The 16,888-nt window shown below is 35.8% G+C and overlaps 1 protein-coding gene across 1 annotated transcript; it reads left to right on the top strand.

Moving 5' to 3' along the window:
* Positions 1 to 1,083: 1,083 nt before the first annotated feature.
* Positions 1,084 to 11,784, top strand: LOC136032291 (uncharacterized). The gene is made up of 2 exons (XM_065712562.1): positions 1,084 to 2,108; positions 8,200 to 11,784. The coding sequence occupies exon 2, from the start codon at positions 8,286 to 8,288 to the stop codon at positions 9,306 to 9,308; it is 1,023 nt and encodes a 340-aa protein (XP_065568634.1). The 5' UTR covers positions 1,084 to 2,108; positions 8,200 to 8,285; the 3' UTR covers positions 9,309 to 11,784.
* Positions 11,785 to 16,888: the final 5,104 nt, after the last annotated feature.

Here is a 16,888-nt window from a genome sequence, read left to right as displayed (position 1 = left end):
GATACTAGTGACCAGAGGCGCCATTTGGGCCAAATCTTGGGGTGGGCATGAACTCCATCTGGGCCCTCCCCCCGATTCACTTTGTTTCGCGTAAAAAAAATCCGAGTTTTGGCATCACATTGATCAAATATTCTAAGTAAAAATACATTTTCAGCACCCGTGTGTTGCTTGGAAATGTACTGTAACCAAATGTGGAACTCAGCCACACTGACCTCTAAGATTATTTATAACAACGAAGAATACAATCAATGAGGTTAATTGATTAAACTGAAAGTGGAAAATTCAACCAGACTACAGGCTGGCATTTCTCAGCGAGAAACTTTCTTATTTAAGTAAACAATACGTCGGTGAAAGTGATCTTCATTGTTATGCTGAGGGTTGTTACCAAAATCTTAGTGTCCCTTAAGCAGAAATCTTCCAGATCAAATATATTTACAAAAAGCAAAAACATAACAAGAAAAAAATATATAACAACATTCAAGGTAACAAGGGGAACCGCCGAGCTTTCATCTTTGCAAAATCGTCAACAAGCTGGTTGTAGTCCAAATTTTTTACTTAATCGTTCTCTGCAAATATCAAAAGGAGGTAACTGAGACGATCTTTTCCTGTTGTAAACCGCAGGTAGTTTTTCACTATTTCTAGGCTAGAAAACAAACGCTCATTGCTCGCTGTTGTCTCAGGAAGTGTGGCAGCAATACGAAGTACTTTAGTTACTTCTGAGTAAGCCACTGGTAATGCCTGAAGATGGTCGACAATGTCTAGAAAGTTTTTCAGCTTTTTCTCCTCATTGAGCAAGAAACGCTTGGCAATACCAGCTTGAGATTCGAGAAGAATACTGTCGATATCCAGCTCGCCGTAAAGAGAAGAGAAAAGCTTGAGCAGCTCAGTGTCCATAAACTTGGTTGAGCTTGGATCCAATGCTTCGAGCGTACTCAGCACTGGCAAGTTATCTGTGAATCTTCTGGCAAATTCGGCTAGTAGACGGTCAAAAGTTTTGATGCATTCTTGCTTCATTTCATCCGCCAAAGTAGTAGTCCAATTTCCAGATTCGATGAAATTATTTCCTAGCGTCAGTTCCCAATACCTAATAAAGCCAATTAAAAAAAAGAATAAAGCCAACTAAAAAAAATTATACTGCCTTGGGATATATCTAGCCCCCCTAGGGTGGCTTTAATGCAAATGCAATGATGATGATGACCTCTAAATGATTGGTTTTTTTGTCATTTAGGAAGTAGTTGAACTAGGTGGATAAAACTCTCAGGAATGAATCCGGAGCATAGATTGTCCTATGGGAAGGTGCTTGATAGTATGTGCATCCACCCTATCCCCTCTTAAAGAGGGCTAACCTTTGATGACCTATAAAAAAAATTTGGGTAACAGTCTTGTGGATGGCTTCTTTAGAAATAAACTTATTAGTAGGGAAATTTTTGTGTAAGCAGCTTTTTGCTATAATGGGAAACAGTTGCATTTGGGGAATAAGCTTTCAGGAATGATTTCATGTTTTCAAGTTGTCTCTACTCCATTCCTTTTTTTAAGGCTTTTCAGAAAAATAAAAATCAAAATTGCAAATTTATTCTCAATAATTTTTATTTTGCTTGAAAAACTTTCCGGATATTCCGGATTAGAAGAACTTTCCGGACAAACGCAGGTCTTTTATATTTTTCTTGCTAATTTCTAGAATAGATGTCTAGTCAGCATATCTCTATTCACAAGGTAGTATTTCACTGATACTATTAATAATAACAAAAAAACTGGTTGAACAAGAAATTGATCTCAAAAGGTGCAAGCAACTTGCTGTAAGCCACCAAACAATGGGCATAAAATTAGAGTCACTTTTGGTATTTCATGCATGTAAGGTTATATGTATGGGATCAAGGAGACTTCCTAAGTAATGGTAGGTGGAAGTGAATCAATTTTACTTGTTTATTTACTTATATTATTTTTAATAACGCTAGATATCCTTCAAACATCTTGTTTCCTATTTTAGAACATTTAAATACAAAAATGCAGTCTTCAAAGCCAATGGACTATCTTTCTAATTTGCAAGGGAGAGTCAGTGCAGACTTAGCTGGGAAAATCAACAAACTAGAAATGATGTACTCCAAAAAGTAAGTCCGTCTCTTCATTTATTTTCTATTACTTGTCCTTTGGTCTTTTTGAGAACATTAAATTCACAAAATTTGTATGTTTACTGATTTATAGTAACTGATTAACTGAAATTTTACTGATAAGCTCAATATTGCTCATATATTGGGCCAGTTCAATGTTCTTTTGCTATTATTAGATTATTTGTGGTTTCCTTATTTTGTATATTTTTCTTTGTACAACATAATTTAAATTGTCAAGCATGTCAAATGCATACATTATATTACTAATTGTTTGTACAGCTAATGGCTTGCAGATGACTTCGGTAGAATAACCTCGTTATCGAGGCCATTTAAAACGAGTATGCACTGCTAGAAAAATATTTTTGATGGGTGCTCTGCAATGTCTGCATTGTATATATGATTCATTCATTTTGCAACTATCACATCTATAGACATTTAGAAATTTACAAGGTTTAGAAAAGTGTGACTACATCCTCAGAAGGGATTTCAAAGGAAATTATGCTATAAAATTTATCATATCCAGGAATAACCTCGTCATTGAGGCCATCTAAAACGAGTATGCATTGCTTGAAAAATATTTTTGTTGGGTGCTCTTTATTGCATCTATGATTCATTGATTTTGGAGCTATCAAGTCTATAGATATTTGGAAATTTACAAGGTTTGAAAAAGTGTGACTACATCCTCAGAAGGGTTTCAAAGGAAATTATGCTATAAAACTTATTTGTTCCGGGAACCCATGGATAAAAGTTTCAGTACCCTTTGGAAAAAACAAAAAACTGGCGTTTCATATTATCCTTGAGTCCACTATTGTTGCTGTCGTTTTTTAAGTCTTGGTACAATCTTTAAGTGCCAAGGCAAAATGGTACAAGTTATTCCAAATCTGAAAGCTGAAATTTTTTTTAGCTTTATAGTCTTGTATGTAATCAAATCCTACATGTGCTAAAATTTATCCTGAACTATGTTATTTCTCCTTAAAGGTTGAATATCTATATCTAACCTAAAGCAGTTTTAAAATTGACAGCAACTGTTGAGTTTGATAGGTATTATAAAGAGCTGAAAATTATCCCCCACAAAAAGAACGTTCATATTGCCATGTTATTACATATGGTCTTACAAAATAAAATCTATCATCTTGTCAAATCAAATCTAGTCAAAACCAACGCCTCAAAAGTGTGGGTTCTTTTATTCAGTGAATGCAGTTCTCTATCGAACTGATGAACTCGTTTTTTCATTTTTGATTGGCACGATTTTTTATTAAGCTATAAAACTCCATTTTAAGAGATGGAGTCCCTAATGTTTATCTGGAAAATGGAATTGAACATAATGTACCACTGGCTCCATCTTTGGTGGCCTCTAAGTATGAACCAGGAATGGTTTTGGAGAAAGAGACAGGTGCTTTTGTTGTCTTGAATTTATAAAATCAGTCACATATGCGAACAGAAGTAGTAAGTTCTTTTCTTTGCTTGCCTGAAGTTTAAAATATAAGAAAAAAAGCATGTTTTAAAAAAGATAACAAGGAACCTAGAATCAAACAGTTCGTGGTAACGAACTGTAGTAAATAGCGACCCGGCTCAATAGTAACCGAAACTCTAAAAAATGGAATTTTGATACCAACAGTTACATCAAAAGAATCGCATTTTAATGCTGATCTTAAATATATAAGTTTCATCAAGATCAGTTATACACATCAAAAGTTACGAGCCTCAGAAAATTTGCCTCATTTTAACAAATAGGGGGAAACACCCACTAAAAGTCATACAATCTTAACGAAAATCACACCATCAGATTCAGCGTATCAGAGAACCTTATTGTAGAAGTTTCAAGCTCCTATCTAGCAAAATATCTCGCATAAATACATCAAAATTACTGCCTGTGCTTGACAAACTATCTAGCGTTTGGTCTTCCGTCATCTGCGTCGGCAAATGCATTTGTTTTGGGAAATGATGGGCGTGGCGGGTGGGGCTTGGTTGCTCTAAAAAAACTGTAACTATTAAAAAGACCTCTATAGCTTCCGATTTCAAATCAAATGAGACCAATCTGAATTTTATACGACAGCCTATTCCATAAAAACCTTATATGCTCTTCTGGGCATAACTTATAACTCTTTCCCTAATGTTCTGGGGGGTTGTGTCAACCCTGGAAGCATTATTAAATGTTCTTCGGACTATTTAAAAAAAAAGTAGAAATCGCACAATTTCAACCAGATACGTTTGGTTAAAAGAGGAACAGTTGGGGGGAGGGACAAGTTGATCTTCATCACTTTTAACTCTTAAAAGGGAAGCCAGAACTTCCACTTTAAACCAAATGAGCCACCTCTAAAGTATAAACAATCATCCTTTCCATTAGAACCTTAAATACCCCAAGGGTATACATTACAACCATCACCCCCAAGCTCTATTGATTTTTATCAACCCCAAAAGCCATGTTATATGATGTTTGAACTGTTTTGAATAGACTGACTGTCTAAAAATTTATATTCGATGCATCTCGGAGAAACACGACGTGTGTTGGGGGTGTTTGCGCTCTGTTCACTTTGACTCTTAAAATGTCACTAGAACTTCTGATTACCAACCCAGTGAGTTCCCTCCAAAGCATATACGACCACCCTTTCTATACAAACCTTATTTGTCCCTTGGATATAACTTAAAACCCTTTCTCTGTGAGCTGGGGGGGGGCTGTTATCTTCACAAATATAATTTCAGGACCCTTCAAATACGATGAACAAAATTGCTCAATCCTAGTTTTGATTGCAGGTGTTTGGGGTTAATTATGGGTTTGTGTGTGTGGGGGGGGGGCTGGATTCTCTCAATTCACTTTTAACTTTAAAAAAAAATAGTGACGCCTTGAAAAAAAGACCACAGTGCCTTTCCATAACAAACAATCACAAAGTAGAAATAATAGGGAAAATCTTTTCAAGACAGTGGTCTTGAAAAGTAGGTTTGAGGTTTGAGGTGCGGCGTAGGGGGTGAAGATAACATCCCCCACGCTGCAGGATAACACGCAGCAAGTTATATTGACCTTTTTAAGATTCCAACAAACACAAAGTAGAAAGAATAGGGAAAATATTTTCAAGATAGTGGACCACTGTCTTGAAAAGATTTTCCCTATTGTTTCTATTTTGTGTTTGTTTGTTATGAAAAGGCAGTGTGGTCTTCGTCGCTATTTTTTTTTAGGAGTCAAAAGTGATTTGAGAGAAACCTACCCCCCCCCCCAAACACACACCCATCATTTCCCCAATTACCTGAAGTCAGCACTTGGATTTGAGCAATTTTGTTAATCGTAGATGAAGGGTCCTGAAATTATATCTTTGAGGACACCCCCCCACCCCTACCTCTGAGGTTTGAGGAATTTGAGGTTTTAATTGGGATTTTACTTATTTGAAGAACCGCTTTGCTTTTACTTGAAAAAGAAGAGCATAAATCTGGCCCTGGAATTGTGAGAAAACCATTTAAAGCCTCTTTTTTAAACTTTTTAGCCATTTAAAATTTCAAAGTATATTGGCTAATTTTATAAGAGGACACTAAAAGTGTCCCCTTTTTGCAGATTTTGACACTTTAGTCCCAAAACGTTTTGGCAACCCTGTTCAAATGGACCTATTAGGAGTTTTAGAAACTCATATCCTAGGGGTAGGAAGCATGAAATTATGTGATATACAATTTTGTTAACTGAGGCCGGAAGGATGGGGTACATAAACTGGGAGTAGGGCTCATGGTGAATAAGGAAGCTGCCAAGTCTTGTTTAGGCTGAGAAGGTATTAATAATAAAATATTAATTGGTCATTTTATTACTAAAAATTTCAGGGTATCAGTTATAGTAGTATATGCCCCTGTAGAACAGACTGACGGAAATATTAGTGACTCAGATAAATTTTACTTACAGTTAAAGGAGCAAATAGACAGGGTCCCAGGTGGAAACATGGTATTGTCACAAGGAGATTTTAACGCCCAGGCTGGTAGAGATAGGAATAAATGGTATCTTAGTCTAGGTAATTTTGATGTAGGAAAGGAAACCAATAACGGCTACAGACTTTTGCAATTTTGTAGGTTTAATAATCCAGTTATGACAAATACTGTGTTTAGTCATAAAATGGCCTATAAGATAACATGGTAGTCGCTTGATGGTAAGACAAGAAACCTTATTGATTATATTATAGTAAACCGAAGACTGGCAGGATCAATACAAGATACTAGGGTATATAGGAGTGCTGTTATTGATGTAAAAGTAAATATCACCATCTAGTAGTTTTCCTTATCTCACTTTAATATTGTGTTATAGACATGTTGTATATAACTAATTATAGTCTATGCTAAATGTCTTATAGTTATATATAGTTCAACTATAAGACATATACTTATATGCTCTATGTCAGGTTTTCTGTTGAGTACTGGGTTTTGTATTAATTCATTCCCGTTTTCCGGATAAGATATGTTTCTTACCTTCTTTCCCTTATACAGTTCTTGTACTTTTAAAAGTTTTCTTTTAATTTTTTACTTTATGAATAACTTTTTAGAAAAACTCCGACAATTTTTGGTTGTATATTTTTCAACAAAAACCTATGATTATATGCAGTTTCCTCATTTCTATTTTTCTCGTTTTCAGCACTTTAAGCTAGATTTCTATTGCTAAAATCTCTTTTCCCATCCTCTATTTTTTTCATTTAACTTTTCACTTCTATTTTGGTTCCTCTTCTCTTTACCCTGTTCTTATTTTTTTCATACTTAACCTTTTTCGACAATTTTTGGTAATTTTTCAAATAGCAGCAACAAAAAAAAAGATTAAATGCTGAGTAAAGTGCTAAAAACGACAAAAAAAGAAGAGAGGATTATCTTCTTAATTCGTCGTTTTTGGCACTTTACCCTCGATTTCCCTGGCTTTAATAGTTATTCTTATCCTCTTGTTTTGAGCAGATTTCATTTGCCTTTTCACTTCTCTTTTGTTTCACTTTATTTCATTTTTTTTTTCAATGAAAATACTAAAAATTGTATTTTTCCGCAGAAGTACCAAAAAACATTATCAAACAGTTCGTAGTAACGAACTTTCCTTGAGAGCTGTGGGGTATGAGGTTGTCTTCGTCACATACATAATACCCGGACCCTTCATCTATAACAAACAAAACTGTTATCTCTAAGTTTTGATTGCAGGCGTTTGGGGAAATGGTTGGTGTAGGGTAGTAGGTAGACACGAGGTGTGTGTGGGGAGGGGGAGGTATCCACCCTCTGATCATTTTAAATCTCAAGAAGGGCACTTAAACTTCCGATTAGCAATCCAATGAGCCTCCTCGGAAGTTTATATCATCGATCACCCTTTCTATATGAACCTTAAATGCCCTCAGGGTATAGACTACAACCCTTGCCCTGAGGGTTTTGGACGGTTGTCATCCTCAAAGACATAATTTTTTGATCTTTAAACTACGTTGAAACAAATAGCTATCTCAAAATTTTGATTGAATGTGATTCGAGAAATGGTTGGCGTGGGAGATGAGTTAGTTGCCCTTTGATCACTTTGATTATTAAAAAGGGCAATAGACCCTTCAATTTACAATCAAATGAGCCCTTTCTAGTTCCCACGACAACTTCTTTGTTGTCCTGAGGCCAAAGTAGTTTCAATGATTTAAACAACATGAAAATTGCAACTTGGAATGTTACGACGTTAAAACATGACTATCGTATCGGCGTTTTGACTGACGAATTCATAGGATTCGAACTGGACCTATTAGGAGTTTCAGAAACTCATATCCTAGGGGCAGGAAGCATGAAATTATGTGATATAGAATTTGTATACTCAGGCAGGAAGATCGTATTTTCTTATGGCTCGAAGCTTGTTGCATCCTCGAAACTCGCTTATTACAATAATTACTAATTAAAATGTAATTTGTCGAATCATTCTAAAATCACTTTCATCGATGACTGGCAACTCGGGTTCCCTCTTGTTCGTTTTTCTTCTTTCTTCTTTGCATTGTTGTTAGTTCTGAGCAGGGCTGTATCAATTTTCCTTCCATTTTCCTTCCTTTCCATTTCCTTTCAACTCTGAAAATTGTTGTCTAAACCATTTTATTTTCAATTTGTCTTATTTTACATTTTTTTTTTTCAGAAAGCAAAGCGAAACAGGATTCTGATGGAATCAGAAGAAGAAAAAAGGGTCCACTTTAATTGGTTGATTATGCAGTAATTTCCCAAATGTCCGGAGGTTTGAGCTTTTGTGGGCTACAACAAGTAAAAGGTAACAACGGAGACATCAAGTATCGACAATTAAATCGGCAATTATTCTATTTTGTTGGGGAAATTCAGCTACGCAATAGTGAATACATATCATTTGAGACCACGTTTAAAGTAAAAAGTGTTCAACACTTTAAAAACATATTGACGAAAGAAGTGAGAAGTAAATATGGCTTTGACGTTGGAATCGACATCGAAGGCTGCGGAATCGAAAGTAAAATAGCAAGTAAAAATAATTCAGGGGAATCTTCGTCAAAAAGTGTAAAATACAGCAGAAAAGACTTTTTTTGTTACAAATTTCGACCAGTTGGTTGTTTTACAATTGACACGGAGATAAGACGACTAACCAAGAGCGCTGTGATGGATTTAGAATGTTTAAAAATGAAGGAGGACGCTTTGAAGTCTCTACATAAATTTGGCTCTCACTACCCTGCCCCCACAAATTCGTTTCATTATGGAGGGGTAGAAATATCTCATGGATCAGAAACATACATTGAAAAAAAATACACGCAATGGAAAACAAAAGCTAAGAAAAATTCAGCCAGTTTGAAAACTAAAATAGGGCCCATAAATCTTGGAGGAGCAAGTTTTGAAAAGGACATGGGAAACAATAATGAGGTCAATGAAGGAAACTCAAGATCTATTGATGTAGGCTTCTTATCATGTGATTGGGTGGACTATTCCTCAGAAGAGGAATTTATAAACCAAGTCTTATCAAATCCGAGGCATGGAAGAATCATAACTAGAGGACATGACATTGTACCAGTTTGGGATCTAATTAAAGACCAATATCCGGTCCAGGCTGAGATAATAAGAAACGCATGGATTGAAAATGAAAAAGAAATGAGTGGTGACAGTGAAAGAAGACGTCTGGCTAGTGTTGATGAAAGTGAGAGAAGGCGTGATGAAAGTGAGGGAAGAGTTTTTCGGCTGAAAATCTCGAGTCTGCCGAAAAAGGTGAAGAAGGCGTCTGGCTGCTTCTGAAACTATTCTGGATCTAAAATTTGGATTATTTTTGTCCTGATATGAAATTTTTTCTGCTGATAGTTAGGGTCTTATACTTCCTAGAATCTGTCATTTCAAGATAGGTGATTCCTGTTTTTAAACTTAAAAAACTGGGCACGAATCCACCCTCTATGTCTTCCCGTCCTGTATTTTCTGCTTTTTTTTTCATTTAGCTTTTTACTTCTATTTTTTCTTCATTTCTTTACCCTGTTCTTATTTTTCTTTACTTAATCTTTTTTGATAATTTTAGGTTTATAACTACAAAGTAAAAGAACTACAAAGTGAAACAAAGTTCAAATAACTACAAAAAAAAGATTAAATGCAGTATACTCTCTTCTTTTTCCTCGTTTTAGCACTTTACCCTCGATTTCTCTAGCTCCAACCGTTATTCTCATCCTCTTAATTTGCACTTTTTTTCAAATGCCTTTTCACTTCTCTTTTGTTGCTTTTATTTACTTCACCTTTTTCTTGAAAATATTTTGGTTTCTTTTTCAGATATCCAAAAAAGATTATTTGCAGTTTCTCACTTTTTTTTTCCTCATTTTCAGCACTTTACCCTCGATTTCTCTAGCTCCAATTTCGTTTCTCATCCTTTATTTTGCGCCTTTTTTCATTTCACTTGCCTACTTTTTTTCTCTTTACCCTTTTCTATACTCTTGCTACTGATATTTTTTTTTTTTTTTGGTTTATGGCTAGTTGTTTTCTACTTATTATTTCAGTGATTTCTTAAGTGCAATCAATGCTAAAATGTGAATCAAATCGATAAACTAATTACCTGATCGTTCCTTTGTTTTGTGATTATTATATCACATATCTTTTGTGTTTTTTGTGATTATTCGTATATGATGAACCGGTATAAGATTCAACTGTGAATCTAGTTGTATACTAGTTAGTAAATAGCTTTGAATTAGACATAGGCTGGTATATTCTATGTAAGACTTCGGCGTAAAAGTATCTATGTGCTAAAAGCTGTTTTTATTGATTCCCAGTAATTTTGGACCAGTTTGGACCGGATATTGGTCTTTAATTAGATCCCAGACTGGTACAATGTCATGTCCTATAGTTATGATTCTTCCATGCTTCGGATTTGATAAGACTTGCTTTATAAATTTCTCTTCTGAGGAATAGTCCATCCAATCACATGATAAGAAGCCTACATCAATAGATCTTGAGTTTCCTTCATTGACCTCATTATTTCCCATTTCCTTTTCAAAGCTTACTCCTCCAAGATTTACGGGCCCCATTTTAGCTTTCAAACTGGCTGAATTTGTCTTAGTTTTTGTTTTCCTTAACGTGTTTTTATTTTCAACGTATGTTTCTGATCCATGAGATATTTCTACCCCTCCATAATGAAACGAATTTGTGGGGGCAGGGTAGTGAGAGCCAAATTTATGTAGAAACTTCAAAGCGTCCTCCTTCGTTTTTAAACATTCTAAATCCATCACAGCGCTCTCTGTTAGTCGTCTTATCTTAGTGTCAATTGTAAAACAACCAACTGGTCGAAATTTGTAACAACAAAAGTCTTTTCGGCTGTATTTTACACTTTTTGACGAAGATTCCCCTGACTTATTTTTAATTGTTATTTTACTTTCGATTCCGCAGCCTTCGATGTCGATTCCAACGTCAAAGCCATATTTACTTCTCATTTCTTCCGTCAATATGTTTTTAAAGTGTTGAACACTTTTTACTTCAACCGTGGTCTTAAATGGTATGTATTCACTATTGCGTAGCTGAATTTCCCCAGCAAAATAAAATAAAGGCCGATTTAATTGTCGGTACTTGATGTCTCCGTTGTTACCTTTTACTTGTTGTAGCCCACAAAAGCTCAAACCTCCGGACATTGAGAAACCTCCGATAGAAGCTGGCCAATATGTTGTTTAAAATATTTTCAATTTTGATCACCTAATTTAGCACTTTTCTTCAAATTTCTTTTGACTTCTAAGAGCCATTTTAAAAGATCCTATTTTCTTATGGCTCGAAGCTTGTTGCATCCTCGAAACTCGCTTATTACAGCAATTACTAATGAAAATGTAATTTGTCGAATAATTCTAAAATCACTTTCATCGATGACTGGCACCTCTGGTTCCCTCTTGTTCGTTTTTCTTCATTCTTCTTTGCATTATTATTAGTTCTGAACAGGGCCGTTTCCAAGGTGGTACCCAATTTGAATCCCCTCCTTCCCAAAATTTTTGTCCAACCTGTAAAAAACTAACAAAATACGAGTGAACAAATTTTTGTTGCGTTTAAAAAAGTACCCCTCTCTTCGAACAATCTTGGATTAGGTCCTGGTTCCTAACTTGTTTTATCTCCACGACTTATGATTCTTGCTTATGCTTGGAATGATGATTGTTGATATGTTTTGCTTGTTCCTCGCTATATGTTTATCTAAGCATCTGACTTGAATAATGTTGGACTTGCTATTTTCGATTCTTGTAATAAATTACTCAAAGCTCAACTAACCTTTCCTTTTTAACTTGACTTTTTTAGTTTGTATCAGTTTGAACTGTACCCAACGGTAAGGTTGTCAATTATGGGTCGGATGACCCCATAGTTAAAAAAAATATCTTTTTTTATCTTCTTTTTAAAATCAAAATTGACCAACCCAATATTCTTGAAAACATCTTTATTTTGACATCTTCATTAAAAAAAAAAAAAAAAAAATCACACCCCTTTCCATATTCCTTCATTTTATTGAATTGGCGCCATTGTCTGGTTTTCATCAATTGCAATTATTGAACTTAATTGAGGCTCATTCTTATCCTTAGTTTCAACAGAGGCTTGACCAACGTACAGTTCTCAAGTCTCGCCTATGATGAATATAATCGCCATAATCGTGTTCGTAACGAATCACACGGGTGGAAGCCCCCCCCCCCCCGCAACAAAAAAAAATATTCGCTCCATTTTTAAATGGCCTTAAATGAGCAGTTAGATTGGGGTAAATTATTCTCCAAGCCCATACATTCCAAATTGCTAATCCACTTTCAAATGTGTGCTTGTTTTAAGTTACAATGTAAATAATATTATTTAAGATTGAAACTAAGATGCTATAAATTACAAGATGAGAATAGAATTAGTAATTTGTATTTCCTAACAATAATTTATTCAAGACCCACCATGAAAAGACGAAAAAAGTTAATTAATGAGTTATCAAGACAAAGGAAATCAAATAGAAAAATAAAACGACCAGATGAAAAATAAGAAGACCATGGAGGGGCTCAGACTTTTTATTAGCAGAATCGGGTAAATAAATCTGGAGCTTTGAAATTCTATAGTTTTTTTCTGATAAAGAGTGGCTAACATACCTCGGTGGCCAACACAACAACTAGTTGCAAATACTGTATATCCAGCTTGTGTTTACGGTTGATTTAACCAGAAGTCCCACAATTCGAAGCATCAACGCTTCAATGTGTTCTGCAAATGAAAGGATTTTCTCTGACCAGTACGCGAGAAGATATGTTACCCGCTGCGTCGAAATCATCTAGCCTTATTGTATGATGGTTGGTCTTAATCAGTTTCTCCCCCTCTTCCAAGTAGAAAATGTTTTCTTTTCAGGTGTAGTTCTACACCTGAGTGTAGTTCTGTTACCATAAAATTTTATATTGTACGACATCTGTTATAAAAAATGCCACCATGTGCCAACAAATAAAATAAAAGTGACCTATAATAAGTAAATAAGCATCTTATTTACAGGCACGCCAATCGAGGGTGAGCAGGAGGGATTCTCCTTGTATTTTTCGTATTTTCAGTGAGAAATTACCTTTTTTTGTATTTACACTGAAAAACCAGCCAAACTGCCCCTCCTGGATTTTGAAAAATATACCCCCACCATACATTTTCGTGAATTAATGTCCTGTTTATTCATGTAATTAAATTTGCATAGAAGCTACGCTATAATAACGTGCAGTCTTCAATGTCACCCATCTCTGAGGAATCTTTGTCGCCTAATGCATTATAACCAACGATACTGGTATTAGCTTCTAATCACAGTATTCAGGTCAGATACTTCAAATTCCACACGGAAAAAGATGTTATTCCTTAAATTCTTCATTATGTAAAAAAAAATATTGTCAAAGTTAATGAACGAGTTGATTCACCTAGGGTCACAAGAAATCACTACTTAGCTTATGCTATTTTGGGTCAATCAGACAATAAGAAATGGTTGAAATAAAAAAGTTAAAGTAAATAATACGGCACCAGAAATTTACACACCCATACCGGCGTTACCGATCTGCGCTTCATGACCTTTCAGGCCGGAATTGCAATAAGGGGCTGGCGGTCAGCCATCCTCTGCTTTTGCAAACCCTTCCTGTTTATCTTCCCCAGATTTCTCCTGGTACACATTTATAGCTGGTTCGAGTCAATATCACTGACACCCGTTCTAGCACGTACGTAAGGGGGGGGGGCTATAGGGCTCGGTCCCCCTCCCCGAAATTTTGTGAAACGTTTAATTTCCCCATGGTTTCTTGGGATTTCTGGCTAAAGTATGACATTTATTAAGAATCTAGATACATGTGTGAAGCCTTTTTGGGGAGATTTTACAGCATAACATTATCCGGTAAGTTACTGCCCAATTATTAACCCATTTTCTGTCTAACTTCTTACCCTCTTTGAATTAATTAGCAATTGTACTTTTTTTTTTTTTGTAAAGAGAGTTAGCTTTCCACAGGAAAATAGAATTATCCTTGATATTAGTGCGTTTGTCCCCCCTTTTCAGGATAAAGTACAGCTTTTAATGGATCAAATTTGGAAACTATCATTTTTATTAAAATCTACGTTTTCGCAATTGAAGAACTACCCCCACAGCACCCATATTGCACTGTTAACCCCAAAATTCCCTTTCAGTGGGATATAATAGATTAATCACTGGTTGTAAATCGCTATGAACATAATCTGAGCCTAAAACGTACTTTTGAGGCTTCAGTCTTCTTCCCAACATCCACTACAATACTACAGATTAAACTTATCTGTATTTTTGATATACGTGCTTTTTGCATAACTAATTAAAAAAAATGCTACTTTATATCTGCTGTTTCGAAAATTTTGGCCCCCCCACCCTAAAAAAAAAATTCCTGCGGACGTGCCTGCACCCGTTCCAAACCAAAGAACTAGTGACACCAGGACTACTCTAACCTGTCCAATATAAACCAAAGACTTGAAAATAGATTTGATTGCACATATTTTAGCCAAAAAAAAAGATTATTTGGGGTTTTCGACATTGAAATATTAAAGATAAACTATGTTGACCATACTCAAAAGATACTAAATAAAAAGAAAACTTAGCCAGAAGACGCTGAAGACAAAATCACAGGTTTGTGTGAAAGGTATAATCGGGTAAATTCAAGTGTGACAGTCACGATAACATTTTTTTAATACCTATATAAATCTTCCTTTTGAAAACTTCCTTATCACCTAAGTCTTACGTTTTATGTCGGAAACTACCTAGCGTTTGGTCTTCCATCATCTGCGTTGGGAAATGCTTTTGTTTTAGGAAATAATGGCCGTAGCGGGAGGGGCTTGTTTGCTCTAAAAAATCTTTAACTCGTAAAAAGACCTCTATAACATCCGATTTCAAATCAAATGAGACCCAACTGAATTTTATACGACAGCCTATTCCATATAAACCTTATATGCTCTTCCGGGTATGACTTATAACTCTTTCCCTAATGTTCTAGGGGGTTGTGTCAACCCTGGAAGCATTGTTATATGTTATTCGGACTATTTTAAACAAAATGGAAACTGCACAATTTCAATCAGATACGTTTGGTTAAAAGAGGAACAGTTGGGGGGAAGGACAAGTTGATCTTCATCACTTTTAACTATTAAAACGGAGCCAGAACTTTAAATTTAAACCAAATGAGTCACCTCTAAAGTATAAATAATCATCCCTTCCATTAGAACCTTAAATCCCCAAAGGGTATACATTACAACCATCACCCCCAAGCTCTGGCAATTTCTATCAACCCCAAAAGCCTTGTAATATGATGTTTGAGCTGTTTTGAATCGACTGACTGTCTCAAAATTTCTATTCGATGGATCTCGAGGAAACACGACGTGTGTCGGGGGTGTTTGCGATCTGACTTTGACTCTTAAATGTCACTAGAACTTCTGATTACCAGTCCAGTGAGTCCCCTTCAAAGCATATACGACCACCCTTTCTATACAAACCTCTATGTCCCTTGGATATGACTTACAACTCTTTCCCTGAGAGCTGGGGGGGGGGCTTTTATCCTCACAAATATAATTTAAAGACCCTTCAACTATAATGAACAAATTTGCTCAATCCAAGACGGGTGGGTGTGTGTGTGTGGGGGGGGGGGCTGGATGATCTCAAATCACTTTTGACTAAAAAAAATAGCGACGCCTTAAAAAAAAAAAAACACTGCCTTTCAATAACAATTAAACACAAAGTAGAAACAATAGGGAAAATCTTTTCAAGACAGTGGTCCACTATCTTGAAAAGATTTTCCCTGTTGTCTCTACTTTGTGTTTGTTTGACTCTTAAAAAAAATCATTATAATGATTATAATGCGCGTTATCCTTTGGCGTTGGGGGTGTTATCTTCAAAGAAATAGTTTCCAGACCCTTCAACTACACTGAGCAAAATTGATATCTCCAAATTTTAATTGGATGTCTTTTGCGAAATGATATGCGTGGATGGGTGGGGGTTGGGGGCTTGTTTCTGTCAAATCACTCTTTGCTATTGAACAGGGCACTATAACTTCCAAATTTCAAATCAAATGAGCTGCATTTTGAAAAAAAGGGGTTCGCAATGGCCGGGGGGGGGGCCTAATTTTCACGATCATTTATGACTCTCACTCTTACGGTTTGTACAACCGTACCTTCCATAAAAACCTTAAATGCCCCCAGGGCATAGCTTACAACCCTTGCCCCAAGGATCTGGGGGTTTGTTTCAACCCCAAAAGCCTTGTTATTGGATCATTTTGAACAAAATGACTATCTTAAAATTTCTATCTGACGCACTGCGGGAAAATACGAGGTGAGGGGAGGTATCTGCCCTCCGATCACTTTACTTTTAAAAGCGGCACTAGAACTTCTGAGTATCCATCCAATGAGCCGCCTCCGAAGTTTATATGACCATATTTTTTATAAAAACCTTACATGGTCCCAAGGATTAAACTTCAGCCCTTTCCGAAAGGGCTGTGGGGAAGGGAGGTTTTCATCCTCAAAAACATAATTTCTGGACTTTTAAACTATGTTGAACAAAACGTTTATCTAAAATTTTGACACGATGTGTTTGGAATAAAATGAGGATCGAGGGTGGTTGCACTCCTATCACTCTCGACTATTAAAAAGTGCACTAGCCCCTTCAATTTCCAATTGATTGAGTCTTTAACGAAGTTTCTACGATAATTCCTTCGATAAGAAGTGCCCTGGTCTAAAAAAAAAATAATAATAATAATAATACATTTTACCAATATCGTTCTTTACTTAGGCACTGTCTATGATTGATATGATCTCCCTTATCATTTCCTGAAAGTTCCAAATTAATTTACTCAGTCATTTTTGAGTTAAAGCCTTTTGATGCTCACTGGGTATTA

The sequence above is a fragment of the Artemia franciscana genome, chromosome 10 (assembly GCF_032884065.1).
Source record: "Artemia franciscana chromosome 10, ASM3288406v1, whole genome shotgun sequence".
Classification (NCBI taxonomy): Eukaryota; Metazoa; Arthropoda; class Branchiopoda; order Anostraca; family Artemiidae; genus Artemia; species Artemia franciscana.
This window is presented reverse-complemented; position numbering and strand designations above follow the sequence as displayed.